Here is a 15,148-nt window from a genome sequence, read left to right as displayed (position 1 = left end):
TCTGTGTGTACCATGTGTAAGATAAACTTTTCAACTTGATACAATGTTTGAGCAAAGCTAGATTCATGAGGGAGTGGGGTTGCAGCAACCCTGTGGAATTATTTAATTTATTTTACAAACTGTGTCTGCCCTCACAATGGCTGCCAAGCTGAATTGATATCCTTTGCACTAGCAGACCTCAATGCCATAATACAAAGTGCTTTTGAAACTATTTGTAGGTAACTTGTCATGTAGTATAGGAATATTTTAAAGTGAAAAATAAGACAAAAGTACTCATTGAACTGATTTCATGACTCTCTTACTCATCTGGGTTTCAGTCTCCTGGAGCCAAGAAAACCATCCGTGTAAAATACTATCACAGATTACAAAAGAGCAATCTCTCATAGTTCATAATAGGTGATAAATATTGGTAAAGTTAAAAACCTTTTAAAATACAGTTATGAACAAGCTGGCTGGTAGAGTTGGATCCAGCACTGCCTTTCCACAGATGCAAGGTCCTCCCTTGGAGGACCAAAATGTCAAGAGGCATTTCAGGCTGCTGTGGAAGGGTGGAGCTGTGAAACTTGTCCTCCAAGAGTGAAGGTCTTTATGCCTGTGGAAGTGGAATCCTGCCCATAAAATGCTCTGCAAAGGAGAGCTGGATAATAGTCCTACAGATCAGGGAGCCTCTTGCATCTGTTGGGTGCCTCTTGAACTTGAGGAAAATGCTGCTGCTAGCAGAATGGCACTGTGGGATGCCATCTACTGGATTGCATGAGGTATGCTAATACAAAAAATTACTAGAAATAGTTTTGTGAATATTGATATCTCTCAATTCTACTTGCAATTGACCAGAAGATTTCTACTACTTAGCCCATTCTGTGAATAATATGGTTGGCCTATATATATTTTGTATATTCTACTGGACAGCCAAGTTTTTTGATAACCATTTTAACCATACAGAGACAAACCTCATTACATATTTTTTAATATTGAATTTCAGGGGTCCTTGAAGAATCACATGAGGATATTACAAATGTTGAAGAGCTGATACTTACAAATGAAAATGTTGGAACACCACATTCAGGTTTGTTACATATTAGTGTATAATACAGTTGTCCATGTCTTTTGGGTTTCTCTTTTCTAGCTACATTTATTAGTTATATCTCGGTCAGCAACTTATCTCTATTAATATTGTTTTATAACCTTATAACATTCTCAGACATATACAAAGTGTGGTCAGTTTGATAACTTAGCAGGTTTTCATTGTTCTATCAGATGATGCGTCTGACCAGCCTGAAACTAGTATGGAACAAGGAGATGATTCTCAACTGGACATGAACACTCCTCTGGAGTCTGAAAGGCTATCAAGCAAAGATGCAGAAGAGCAAGAAAGTCTGACTCAGCCAAGTAGAGAGTCCACTGCCAACCCAAATAATACAAATCATGAACCTCAGTCCCGGCCCGATTCTGCAGGGCTCGCTTCTCATGAAGAATCATCCACAAGGAGTTCTGTTTTCCAGGAAACGGATGATAGTGATGATGACCCTGTGTTGATACCTGGTGCAAGGTATCGTGGAGGAGCAGGCCACAGGTTTGTATTACAGTATACTTTCCCTCCACCACCTTTCCCTAATACTTGGTAATTTGTTTGAGGAGAACATGGAGAACTTTATGCAAAGCTTCTTGCTATAAGGTGGGCATGAAAATTATGCTTTCATTTCACATACTTCTGCTAGATCTGTAGCTGTGGTTGGGCATTTTTAATTTTACCTCAATGCATTGCCTCTGCTTAAATACATTCTTAGAATATGAACTAGATTTGCATATGTTCCTTCATATTTTTAGTTTGTCATGTGGGTTTAACATGACATGGATTTAGAAGTTGTTTACCCATGTATTCTCTGTGGCATGTTTCCAAGATGAGTATACATAAAGGATTTTTCTCAGTGATTTCTTCACACTTGTGAAGTGGGTTGGGTTTAAGATCCTGTATATCCAAGACTTTTTAGTGTTTAATATAAAATTGATAGTAAAGAGGGATCTCATTTGAAAATGTGCTTGATTTTATACTACTTTATTTTTTTGCCATTTTTGAAGTTCAGTTGTATCCTGATTTTTCGAGAATGTCATGTTCTCATTCTAGCTTCTTCTATACGTGTGTGTATTGAGGCAACTTGAGATATGGTAGATTTTTAGGATAAATAATCATTACCTATTTTTAGGGGAAATGGTAGAATATCTAATATCTTAATGATCTTTATTATTTTTAATAATTTCCTCTTTCCTATTATATTAAGGTTCCAAGTAAAAACTACATATGTCTTTCTCATATGATGAATTATGGCTTAGTCCCATTTAAAGTTAGTGTGCACACAAAACTGGCCTTCCTTTGTTGAATAAGGATAAAATGCAGAATGCTTGATGGGTTTTATTAACTACCAAATAGGGAAGTTTTCTAACTTCAGCCACAAAAGAAGAAAAGTGATAACCTGAACTATTATTGTTGTTATGTTGTTAACTTACATTCTCTAGGTAGTTTAGGGTGGGATTCATATGAACGAATACATCCTGTGTTAGTAGTTTGATTACTGCTCCATTCAATGTGATTTACTCTGCAATGTGTGACCTATAAATGACAAAAATAGTTCAAATGTACAAATTAAATATTTTTATTTGTGACCCGTTCAGTTTTTGAACCTTTATGTGACTTCTATTTATTAGTAAATATTGGGTTAGATTGAGTGATCTGTCAATAGAAGGCACAGGTAGATGGAAATGTTTCCCTTGTCACCATCAGAAATTTGCGACCTTGGGGAAAATCAATTCCCAAATTCATGAGACTAGCATAGCCATGGGTCAAGAGGATGTTCCGGGGAGGACAGGATGAGATGGGAGTGAGTTGGAAAATCACTCCTCCTACTGTCAGCAGATAACACTGATGTAAGATGGAGGACAGGGTGATTGTGCCTCCTTCTCATGCAGCCCCCTAAAAATGCACATGGCTATTAGTCCACAATAGGCATAGGCATGTACATTTGGATCTACCCAAGCTGAAAATCTCCCTGAAAAATACCTTACTGGTATTTTTCGGGTAGAAATTGGCTTCCCAAAAGTATCTAGGTGTTCTCTAAAAATTCCTCTAAAAATACAGATACGTTTGGAAAGTTTGTCAGGCTTGTACTGCAAGGATCAGCTGTTCCAATGGGAAACAAACTGTTCCTGATGGCTTGGCCTGGTTGTAAACTGATCTGCATAAGAAGCCAGTCTCCCCCCCCCCCCCTAGGAGGTTTTTATTGGGGGAATGATGGTAAGTTGAGTTAGTCCCCATCCCCACCCCCTATCACCTTTTTGTTATTGTGATTGGTTGGGTCTATGATATGGTTTTATGTCTGGGGGTTTTACTGGGATTGTATTCAGACAATTGTAACCCACCAAGAGCTGTTTGGGAGTGGCGGGTAATAAATCGAAATAATAACAGAATCTGCTGTGCCTCCAGGAGCAGATTTATCCCCACAGGCTGAGCTTTTTGCTGACCACTCATGCAGCCCCATTTAACTGGACCACAGGCAAAGTGAACCCAGCCAGGATCAGTTGTGGCAACAAGGATCAGATTGTTCCCTGCAGGCTCATCTTTGCACTGGCTTTTTAAAGCAATGTATTGAACATGAGTACCCAGCTTGCTGGGGGGTAAACGGTAATGACTGGGGAAGGCACTGGCAAACCACCCCGTATTGAGTCTGCCATGAAAACGCTGGAGGGCGTCACCCCAAGGGTCAGACATGACTCGGTGCTTGCACAGGGGATACCTTTACCTATACCTTTTTATTGAACATGAAAAAAGTAGAGATTTCCAAAGAAATTCTGGATCCAAATACTATACCGGTATTGATATCTGGGATGTCTCTGAAATCCTGAAATGTTTCAGGGTCCAGTAGTCTTGAAAAATACCTATTAAAAAAGATTACATACTCCTCGTCCACATGGGTCCCATGAGTTGGAAATAATCAACTTTCATAGAATGAAAAAAGACTTAGACAAGGAAAAGATCAGCAGTACTTGCATCCATGGATTGTTGGATCCAACCTTTATGTAAATTTGGAAGTTGCTACAAATACCAAAGTACTGATGCTAAGCCCCATTCTAAGTAATTGCATTTAGGATTTTTGCTGGAAACAAGAGGGAAGGAGACATGCAGGAGAAACCATAATGGTGCATAAAATATCTTTTGACTCGCTTGATCTATTCAGAAATAATTTGGCAAGCAATATAAATTTGAAAATTCTAATTTGAATTTAGAACTCATTTTACACTTTTATTTTTAAAGACTGTACATACAGTTTTTATTTCAATGACTTCAACTGTTATTCCTTTCATTAGATATATCAGAGGAACAGCAGTAGGTGATAGAATAATGAGGTAATTCAAAATTCCCATTCCATTGGAATTCTGATTTATTAGATCTTTGATGCAGCATCTAACCATTTCTTGTATTACTCAGTTTTAAACCTACTAAACTTCATTATAGTGAGGGTTGAAGATCAGAGTGACTGCATGTTGTGCTCAGCAATAGTGCAAACAAATTGCTGTGTAAAGATTTAACAACTTTATTGACCTTTTCATTGTGTTCATTAAAGATAACTGCAGAATTAAAAATGTAAGTAAATCTGAAACCCATATTTTTAATTAAAGCACGTAGTGTATTTTGCATGTACCACTATTTACAAGGTCTGCAGATAGATTACCTGTTTTGAAATAATTGGTATTGTTTAAGCATATTGTTCACTAGCTCATGAAGTAATCAGTGGACAAACTTAAAAATACTTCTTACATGCAAAAATGATGAACTGGAATCCATATAGAATCATAGAACCATACAATCATAGAGTTGGAAGGGACCATACAGGCCTTCTAGTCCAACCCCCTGCTCAATGCAGGATCAGCCCTAAGCATCCAAGAAAACCTTTGCTTGAAGACTGCCAGTGAGGGGGAGCTCACCACCTCCTTAGGCAGCCTATTCCACTGCTGAACTCTGACTGTGAAATGTTGTTTCCTGATTTCTAGCCTGTATTGTTGTACTTGTAGTTTAAATCCATTACTGCGCGTCCTTTCCTGTACAGCCAACGGGAACGGCATCCTGCCCTCCTCCAAGTGACAACCTTTCAAATACTTAAAGAGGGCTATCATGTCCCCTCTCAACCTCCTTTTCTCCAGGCTGAACATTCCCAAGTCCCTCAACCTATCTTCATAGGGCTTGGTCCCTTGGCCCCAGATCATCTTCGTCGCTCTCCTCTGTACCCTTTCAATTTTATCTACGTCCTTCTTGAAGTGAGGCCTCCAGAACTGCACACAGTACTCCAGGTGTGGTCTGACCAGTGCCGTATACAATGGGACTATGACATCTTGTGATTTTGATGTGATGCCCCTGTTGATACAGCACAAAATGGCATTTGCCTTTTTTACTGCTGCATCATATAGGTACATGGACACATTTCATGTTCATATTTGCTTTTCTATTTAGAAAGTGCCTCCTTTATTCATCTCCAGAATGTTCTTTAAAGAGAGCCAGCTTAGTGTAGTGGTTAGGAGTGTGGACTTGTAATCTGGTGAGCCAGGTTTGATTCCATGCTCCTCCACATGCAGCCAGCTGGGTGACCTTGGGCTCGCCACAGCACTGAGAGAGCTGTTCTGACCGAACAGTGATATCAGGGCTCTCTCAGCTCCACCTACCCCACACAGTGACTGTTGTGGGGAGAGGAAAGGGAAGGCAACTGTAAGCTGTTCTGAGACTCCTTTGGATAGAGAAAAGCAGCATGTAAGAACCAACTCTTCTTCTTCTAAAGCATTTTGGGGTTAAAAAAATAGTTTGCTGATTAGGAAGGTTCCCCCCTGCAAGACTTTCCCTTTGGTCTGGAAAGTTTAAAGAGCAGTTTGGAATCTCTGAAAAGTGTTGCCTTCTGAACAAGAGCAAAGTTAAGGGCAGACCTGCCTGTCTCCTGGCCATGTTGCAAATAAGAAGTTCTCTCAGTCATGAAAAATTAACTGCTCTTTGGGATTCACTTGTATCATATAAGGAAATGCCTGATCATGCTAAAAGGAACAAAGGGGGAGGGTTCAAATGAGTAGCTGTGTTGGTCTGAAGTAGCACAATAAAATCAGAGTCCAGTAGCACCTTTAAGACCAACAAAGATTTATTCAAGGCGTGACAAAGAGTGCTTGCACTCGAAAGCTCACACCTTGAATAAATCTTTGTTGGTCTTAAAGGTGCTACTGGACTCTGATTTTAAAGGGGAAGGATTTACTGACCTTCACAAACCACACCAAGTTCAGGCCCTCTCAGCCCTATTGGATTTGCATTCTGGATTATATACTGTGACCCATCAGCATTAAGACCATGGATCTTTCTTGTATTTCCTTCTCCACAATAATCCTCTCCAACTCCAGGAAGGTTGATTCCCAAAATCAGGGGAACCCATGTGGACAAATAACCATTCATGTCGGGAGGCTACATGGTGAAGGTGGCAATATCGCCTCTGCTTCCTTTTCCATCAGTCGAGCTCCACAATCACTCCCTGATGCATTATGGGATCCATCTCATTTATTGAACAAAATGGTGAATTAGTAATATCAACATGAAAGTACATCATCTCTGAGAATTGTAATATTCTGTTATCCTGTAGCTCAGAATTGAGCAGCATGGTTCAAAAAACGGCTTACCCCCATTCTCATCTCACAGAATTCACACACATGCAAAATTTTCCTGCCCTAGCCTAGATTAGTTCAGTCTCATCCAGTCTCAGAAGCTAAGCAGAGTTGGCCCTGGTCAGTCTGGAAGGAGGACCACCAGGGAATCGCAGAGGTGTGGAGACAGGCTGTGGCAAACCACCTCTAAACATCTCTTGCCTTTTGTTACGTCTAAGAAGATGATTAGGCCCTCCTTTTGGTAAACTGTATAACCATGGAGAATCAGTGCAGACTTGTTTGATGAACTTAGTTGAACTCAAAATAATGCTTCCAGGATATGTATTAATGACTGCTTACAGTATGCTGATGGGCAGACAGTCAAATGCAGCTTTCAGAAAAATGTCAGCAATACCCTCTGGTATATTTAAGCATATATTGGAAGATTAAACCTTCAGTTACATAGGATGACACCCCATAATGGCAGAAATTCAGAATAATATTGCATAACCTTATTTTATCTGAATGGCATGCAGTGCAGATTAGTGTTTGTTGGAAATTGCGCATTGTAGGATTGCATTGGCATGAAACTGTGAGGAGCACGTTGGAGATTGGAATAAGAAGTAGAATGTGAATAGTGTGAGAATTATTTGAAGGAAAAACCTTAAGGGTCCACTGGTTAGGTTTCATCTTCTCTGTCCCAGTAGGACAGGAGTTCCTAATGTCATGCCCGTGGGTGCCATGTGAACCTAGTGACACCTTGTCTAGTTACTGCCAAGTGTTTTTAGAAAGTGGGCATCTGATTGGTCATTGGAGATTTGATTGCTTGTACAGGTCTTGATTTTTTTTGTTTTGCTTTGACCATAGCTGCCACCCTCAGTGTGACTGTGGCTGGCTTCATCTTCCTCATCAGCCCTTTTGTGGCTATGCCTACCATACTGTGTTAGAATTCCAAAGGTGCCCACAGGCTCAAAAAGGTTGGGGGCCCCTACAGCTGGATGAGCAGGGCTACCTCAAATGTAGGTACTTGTTAGTGACCCTCTGCTTCTTTCTGGTATCTGCCTTGAGCAAACCTCTGGAGCAGCAACTTAAATTTTCTAAATAAATAAACAGTCAAACTGATCCCTTCTCTTATTTTTCCCTTCTGCTCCCCTTCCTTTGTGTGTAGCCTGAACACAGGGCCTGTATTGTGTCTTTTCTGTGTAGAGTGCCTGTCACATATACAATGCATTGAATTTTGGGGAAGACTGCTTGTATTTGAATAAAAATCTAATCCATGGGATCTCATTTTCTGTTACTACTATTAACTTAAATGGCATACATGGAAAAGTGTTAGAAATAACAAACTAGTTGGTGCTTTTTTTGAGCCCTCCGCTCTCCATGACTTTTCAAGAATTTGCACAGAAAAATCCGATGGGAAAATTGGAATTCGCCTTAATATGGCTAGATGGAAGCAGGTCGTTTTCAGTAAATCCTGCTAGTGTTAGTGACTACTAATGAGATCAGTATCCTGCAAGAAGTCACATATTCTTTTGTTGCCTTGTGAGCATTTGAAGGGGAATCTTCACAAACTGCTGTATCTGTAGGCTTGACTTTGCTACCTGTTTTGGAGACAGAACAATCAACAGTTTCATATATAGCAAAGGTTTTTATATGTTGCCCCCATAAATCCAGCATCATTTGAAGCAGCTTCTGCATGATGCAGGCATGACCTGGGATCACAAACACATCCTGAGAAATTTTCCTTTTTCTTATTAAATATTTTCTTAAAATAACATATGGCATGATTAAGAGTTCTGGTAAATCTGAAAACTTGCACACTGTTATGTATCACTTGGTCAATCCTTATGAAAAGTATTATGTGAATTATGTTCTGGTTTTCTGCATCCAATTAGTCTTTGTAAATCTCTTAGTAGCCATTGAGGTTTAAGCAGCCTGGCTGTTCATGGACTTGCTCATATCCACATCATAATGTTGCTTTGTGATGGTTGTTCTATTCTTAATTCTTAGGCGATCTGCTGTTGCTCGCATTCAGGAACTCTTCAGAAGAAGAAAAGAAAGGAAAGAGATGGAAGAATTGGAAACTTTAAATATTAGACGTCCGCTAATAAAAATGGTTTATAAAGGACATCGTAATTCCCGGACAATGGTATGTCCTTTCTTGCTAAGGTCATCCTTTGATTTGTTATGCTTATATTCCCACTACCAGATTCTCCTGACAACTGCAAATCTGAGTCTACTGGGAAAATTTGATTTTCTCCCCTTTGTTCCTAAAATTGCTGCTATATGTAGCACTGATACTTCTGGGTGTTATGTCTTGTTTGCTTTGTGTTTTCATTCTGAATTTTGAGTGGTGACAAGTTAGTTTGAAAAAATATTTCTTTTCATATATTCTGTTTTATTAATGTAGCTAATATTTGGCTTCCATGTTTTCTAATTCAGAATACCAACCATAATTAACATGCCTTTTGGGTTTGTAATTTATATTTTCTTGTAGATAAAAGAAGCCAATTTCTGGGGATCTAACTTTGTTATGAGCGGTTCAGACTGTGGCCATATTTTCATCTGGGATCGGCATACTGCTGAGCACTTGATGCTCTTGGAAGCAGATAACCATGTGGTAAACTGTCTGCAGCCACATCCATTTGATCCAAGTAAGTCACTTTCTGTTTTCAGTACATTTACTCTTACATAGCTTGTAAGAATATCCTTGAAAGCTGACTGTGTTGCACATATTCTGCCTAAATAAGATGACATTAAAAAAAAGGCTTGAAATTGAAAGGCCTTATGTTAACTAGATGCCAGGGAAGACTCTTATATTCATAGTACATCTTTGCCAGATACTCACCTATGAATACATAGGAGTGGATCATGCCTCTGTTTACCTCTCTACTGAGCCAAGTCATTAGTCTTCTTCCAGCCTAAGGAGTCTTCCTCCAACAAGTGGCTCTTTTGTTGAAAGGAGAGCCCTTTAAATCAGAGGAAGGCTATTCAGAGGATGGTTGGATTCATGCCCCTGTCGTTTTAGACATTTATTTGAAAACTAGAAGAAGAGTTGGTTCTTATATGCTGCTTTTCTCTACTTGAAGGAGTCTCAAAGCAACTTACAGTCGCCTTCCCTTTCCTCTCCCCACAACAGACACCTTGTGAGGGAGGTGAGTCTGAGAGAGCCCTGATATTACTGCTTGGTAAGAACAGTTTTATCAGTGCCGTGACAAGCCCAAGGTCATCCAGCTGGTTGCATGTGGGGGAGCATGGAATCAAACGCGGCTCGCCAGATTAGAAGTCCACACTCCTAACCACTACACCAAACTGATTCTAGGGGTGAGAAGCCCTAAATTTAATGATTGACAGTGGATTGAAAATGGAAAGTCTTGAAGTTAGGGAGGTAGTAAAGCCTTCAAAAAGAATGTGGAAAGGCTTTACTGCCTTCTTCATTTTCTCATCAAATCTATCTGTGCTTCTATGTGTGAATTTAGAATTGGGAATTTAGAATTTAGAAGTGAAGGAAATATGTACTTGCAGAGTGTTTTTAATATATTTTAAAATAATTCCTTAGTTCTAGCCTCATCGGGTATTGATTATGATATAAAAATCTGGTCACCACTAGAAGAGTCCAAGATTTTTAATCGCAAGCTTGCTGATGAGGTAAGATAATTATATTTTTCTGTATTAACACTGGTATTTACCAAAAGTTTCTTCTGAAAGTACAAAGTGACTTTTTTCAGAATTTATGATAATCTTAATAATGCTGTACAATCCTGGAATGGAAGTATTTGGCATTTTCTCCAGACCTCTAACATATCGTGCTACTAGGTGCAAAATATTTATTTCATAAATGAATACCTCAGAGAGATCAGTTGATATGATATGATTTCTTCATCAGTGAAATAAAGTTGTAATCCAAGGTGCTTGCAGCGCATATTATTATTATTATTATTATTAGTAGTAGTAGTAGTATTTATTATTATTATTATTATTATTATTAGATTTATAGACCGCTGTTCCCCAATTGGGCTCACAGCCCAATTTATATTATAAAACATTAAAACACAATAAAATCCCCAATAAAACACCCCCAACTTAAATCATACATCATACAAGCAGCAATGATCTCATTCCAATCCCAATTTCCTCCCTATGTTCAGCATGGTGGGAAAAATAACATTCAAAGAGAGTGGGGGCCAATCCAATAGATCTTAATATTCACGATCTCAAAATTAGAGATCTCAGTATTGGAGGGGATCCTCATATGGACTATTGGGAGACTGCCCTGGCCTCAACCATATGCCTGGCAGAAGAGCTCCGTCTTACAGGCCCAGCAGAAAGCTGTTAACTCCGGCAGAACCCTTAGCTTTTCTGGGAGCTCATTCCACCATGTTGGGGCCAGGACCAAAAAGGCCCTGGCTCGGGTTGAGGCCAGGCGAGAACCTCCCATGGGCCCGGGACAACCAGTAAATTCATACCCGCAGAGCGGAGTGCTCTGCAGGGGGGCATAAGCAACAAGCGGTCCCGCAGGTAAATGGGACCCAGGCCGCATATGGCCTTAAAGGTCAGAACTTGTCTCGGAAACCGACTGGTAACCAATGCAGATCATAGAATCATAGAGTTGGAAGGGGCCATACAGGCCATCTAGTCCAACCCCTTACTCAACGCAGAATCAGCCCAAAGCATCCTAAAGCATGATGAAGCATTGGCAGAATATGGGCCCTCTACTACATGTAAATGCTACTACATGTAAATAATGATATAAAAAGGTAAAGTTATCCCCTGTGCAAGCACCGAGTCATGTCTGACCCTTGGGGTGACGCCCTCTAGCGTTTTCATGGCAGACTCAATACGGGGTGGTTTGCCAGTGCCTTCCCCAGTCATTAAATAATGATATAGAAATGAACTATTTGTCACTGAAATATATTTAAATATGCACACCACTAAACTGGCATGAAGCACGTGCCATGAGTTTGTTGTGAGTAATATTGAGGGCCATTTCGCACGGCTTCAAAGTAGCAGAATGGTTGCTATTTGGAAACGCTACTAATTTGCCATAACCCACGACGTCGTAGACAATCTGCAACAATCCTGAAACCAATCAGCAAAAAGCGCTTCGTTGTGGCGCTTTCAGGGGAATCCAGAAAAGTGGATTCACCCTCCGGATAGCGATACACTCCTGCAACCAATCTGCAACAGTAGCGCTAAAGACCTGTGTGTTACCATTGTTGCTGGTTCTTCAAAGTCCCTCCCCCTGGCTCTCTCCTCCAAACTTCCGGCGAAGCGATCGCCATTTTTTTTTCTCCGAGCGAGCGGGGATAAACGCACCGGCGAGCCTCTTTCTGTTTAGAGGCTTCCCTGGCTTCAGTCCTTCACTTTTAGTCACTAAGCACAAACCACTGAAAAGCCCGTTTGCTGAAATAAAGTCCCTTTATTTTTTACAAATAAATTCAGCCGAAAATCGAGCCCGTGAGAGGGGGGGGGGATTTTTTTTTTTATCACTCGAGGCAGCGTGCAAACAATCATACAATCAAACGACAGCTCACATTAGGCAGCTGGATGGGTCTCTCCGTAGCAACGAATCTACCTAGATTCGTTGCTATGGGTCGTTTTTTTTTTTTTTAAAGGGAAAGGGGCTGTTTGGGAGCATGCTAACGGCTGCCCATTGGCTGCTTGACGGCCAGGGGCGGGACGAGCTCGGCAATAGCGCTTCCTTTCTAGCGATTTCTGCCGAGACCGGAAGCCTGTGGGAAACGCTAAAAAACGCAACTGATTCCACTACAAGGGCAGGTATGCATAACGACGAATTCCACTATTTTAAATGGCGATTTTTCATTCCGCAAACAATTTGCAACAAAGATCCCTGTGCGAAAAGGCCCTGAATGTTGAATGTTATATATTATACAAAAGAGCAACTTGGTCCATTTGACTTTCTGGCAACTGCTTTCTGAGGCAAAGACAAGGCCTCCCCCGCCTGTACTGTACAGTTGGATATGTAGAAGAAGCACTTGCCTTCTTACTTTTTTAGTTCAGTAACTGTCCCCTCTTCTTTTTCTTATCATGTAACTTGTTTGGTAACTGTCCCCTCCCCCTTCTTGTTCTATAGGTTATTACACGAAATGAATTAATGCTGGAAGAAACAAGAAACACAATCACTGTTCCAGCTTCTTTCATGTTAAGGATGTTGGCATCTCTGAACCACATAAGAGCAGGTAGGAGGATTATAGACATCCTTCTGACTCACTTCTTTTCTCATATATGAGACTATTTCTATACACTTATACAGTCATTTAAAAAAAATACAAGTACTTTCTGAGGTGTAGGTAACTGTAGATGAAGTGAATTGTATGCGGCAAGGACATCCTCAACATACATTTTTGTAAATATTTTTATCCCACTTTTCTTCCTCTGTGGTACCCAAGGCAGTTATTTTAGCAGTGTATGTGCTATCTATTCGATGTATTTCTTTTTGGTTCAGTGGTATGTGCTTCAAACAAACTGAGAGAAACATTAGACAGTTTTGTTTTCTAAATAGGAAAAACTACATGAAATGTCTTTTCCCTTTAAAGTAACCCAGCTCTTTCTGTCTTGCAGACCGTCTGGAGGGTGACAGGTCTGAAGGGTCTGGCCAAGAAAACGAAAATGAAGATGAAGAGTAATTGGCTCTTCTCTGAACGCACCTAGACGCCATGAAATTTGTATAAGTCATGAATTATATTTTTCCTTACAAAGCTTTAGTGCAATTTTAAGGTTTTGCTTTTGGGTAACCTAACATTTTGATTTTGAATGAATGTGTGCATGACTTGTGAGAGTGTGCAAGTAAAATAAGCAAAATGTTTTAAAAATGTTTTGCCATGTATGAGGGGTGCTAGAAACTGCGAAGTGCAATATTTTCCCTTAACTTGCAAACATGGGGGCTTGGATCAATGTTGAAAAATAACTTACCTTATAGTAAAAACGTTGGTTCAAATAAATTTCTATACCTGCTATTTGCATGTTTGTTGCTTTCTATTAAAAGATGTGGTTGTTTTACATTTGCATCTGTGTTTTCAGTTATTATATAAAGCAACCAGTCTAAATGCATATTAAGTTCTCTTAATATTATACAGTTTTCACTGGTGGTGTCGCCCCCCCCCCCCAAGGAGGCCTCATTTTCTTTTACTGACTTTAGATATTCATCCTTAGGCAGGTGCAGCCAGATGTTTTGCAGCACCCAGGCCTTGTATTAGGGGCACATTGTACCCGATACACTCTAACTTCCTGCGATTGGGAGGCTCTGTATAAATAGTAAAAAGGTGGTGTGATGTAGCCCTCAGGTCCCCTGTTCAGTTCTCCATTAGAGATCACTCTCTTTTTGATTATTCCCAAACTCTAAGCTTTGGGAGCAGAACTTGCTGAATATTGCCTGAGTTTCTCCCAAATACTGTCATTATTCCTTCTAACCTTCGTTCTGAAAGGTGTTAATACGGTTGTTGTTGTTGTTATGTGCGAAGTCGTGTCCGACCCATCGCGACCCCATGGACAATGATCCTCCAGGCCTTCCTGTCCTCTACCATTCCCTGGAGTCCTTTTAAGTTTGCACCTACTGCTTCAGTGACTCCATCCATCCACCTCATTCTCTGTCGTCCCCTTCTTCTTTTGCCCTCGATCACTCCCAGCATTAGGCTCTTCTCCAGGGAGTCCTTCCTTCTCATGAGGTGGCCAAAGTATTTGAGTTTCATCTTCAGGATCTGGCCTTCTAAAGAGCAGTCAGGGCTGATCTCCTCTAGGACTGACCGGTTTGTTCGCCTTGCAGTCCAAGGGACTCGCAAGAGTCTTCTCCAGCACCAGAGTTCAAAAGCCTCAATTCTTTGACGCTCGGCCTTCCTTATGGTCCAACTTTCGCAGCCATACATTGCAACTGGGAATACCATAGCCTTGACTAAACGCACTTTTGTTGGTAGGGTGATGTCTCTGCTTTTTAGGATGCTGTCTAGATTTGCCATAGCTTTCCTCCCTAGGAGCAAGCGTCTTTTAATTTCTTTGCTGCAGTCCCCATCTGCAGTGATCTTGGAGCCGAGGAAAATAAAATCTGTCACTATCTCCATTTCTTCCCCATCTATTTGCCAGGAATTGAGAGGGCCGGCTGCCATGATCTTTGTTTTCTTGATGTTGAGTTTCAAGCCAACTTTTGCACTCTCCTCCTTCACCCGCATCAACAGGCTCTTTAGTTCCTCTTCACTTTCTGCCATTAGAGTGGTATCATCTGCATATCTGAGGTTGTTGATATTTCTCCCTGCAATCTTGATCCCAATTTGTGACTCCTCTAATCCCGCCTTTCTCATGATGTGCTCCGCATACAAGTTAAATAGGCAAGGCGACAGTATACAGCCTTGCCGAACTCCTTTCTCAATTTTGAACCAATCCGTGATTCCATGTTCAGTTCTCACTGTTGCTTCTTGACCTGCATATAAATTTCTCAAGAGACAAATAAGATGCTCTGGTATTCCCATCTCTTTAA

At 40.5% G+C, this 15,148-nt stretch overlaps 1 protein-coding gene across 4 annotated transcripts in view; it reads left to right on the top strand.

The window, feature by feature from the left end:
• The window catches only part of DCAF6 (DDB1 and CUL4 associated factor 6), a 46,391-nt gene extending 32,711 nt beyond the window's left edge, over positions 1 to 13,680 (top strand). For 3 of the 4 annotated variants that reach the window (XM_077342244.1, XM_077342242.1, XM_077342245.1), the window contains 8 exons: positions 983 to 1,066; positions 1,258 to 1,573; positions 4,360 to 4,398; positions 8,671 to 8,809; positions 9,158 to 9,314; positions 10,220 to 10,308; positions 12,755 to 12,860; positions 13,243 to 13,680. In XM_077342244.1, coding sequence (XP_077198359.1) covers positions 983 to 1,066; positions 1,258 to 1,573; positions 4,360 to 4,398; positions 8,671 to 8,809; positions 9,158 to 9,314; positions 10,220 to 10,308; positions 12,755 to 12,860; positions 13,243 to 13,307 — 995 coding nt within the window. In that variant the 3' untranslated portion in view covers positions 13,308 to 13,680. The remainder of the gene's footprint in view (positions 1 to 982; positions 1,067 to 1,257; positions 1,574 to 4,359; positions 4,399 to 8,670; positions 8,810 to 9,157; positions 9,315 to 10,219; positions 10,309 to 12,754; positions 12,861 to 13,242) is intronic. The other variant, XM_077342243.1, reaches the window with a different exon arrangement.
• Positions 13,681 to 15,148: the final 1,468 nt, after the last annotated feature.

Source organism: Paroedura picta, chromosome 6 (genome assembly GCF_049243985.1).
Source record: "Paroedura picta isolate Pp20150507F chromosome 6, Ppicta_v3.0, whole genome shotgun sequence".
Lineage (NCBI taxonomy): Eukaryota > Metazoa > Chordata > Lepidosauria > Squamata > Gekkonidae > Paroedura > Paroedura picta.
The sequence above is the reverse complement of the archived record's forward strand: the minus strand, read 5'-3'. Positions and strand labels throughout refer to the sequence as shown.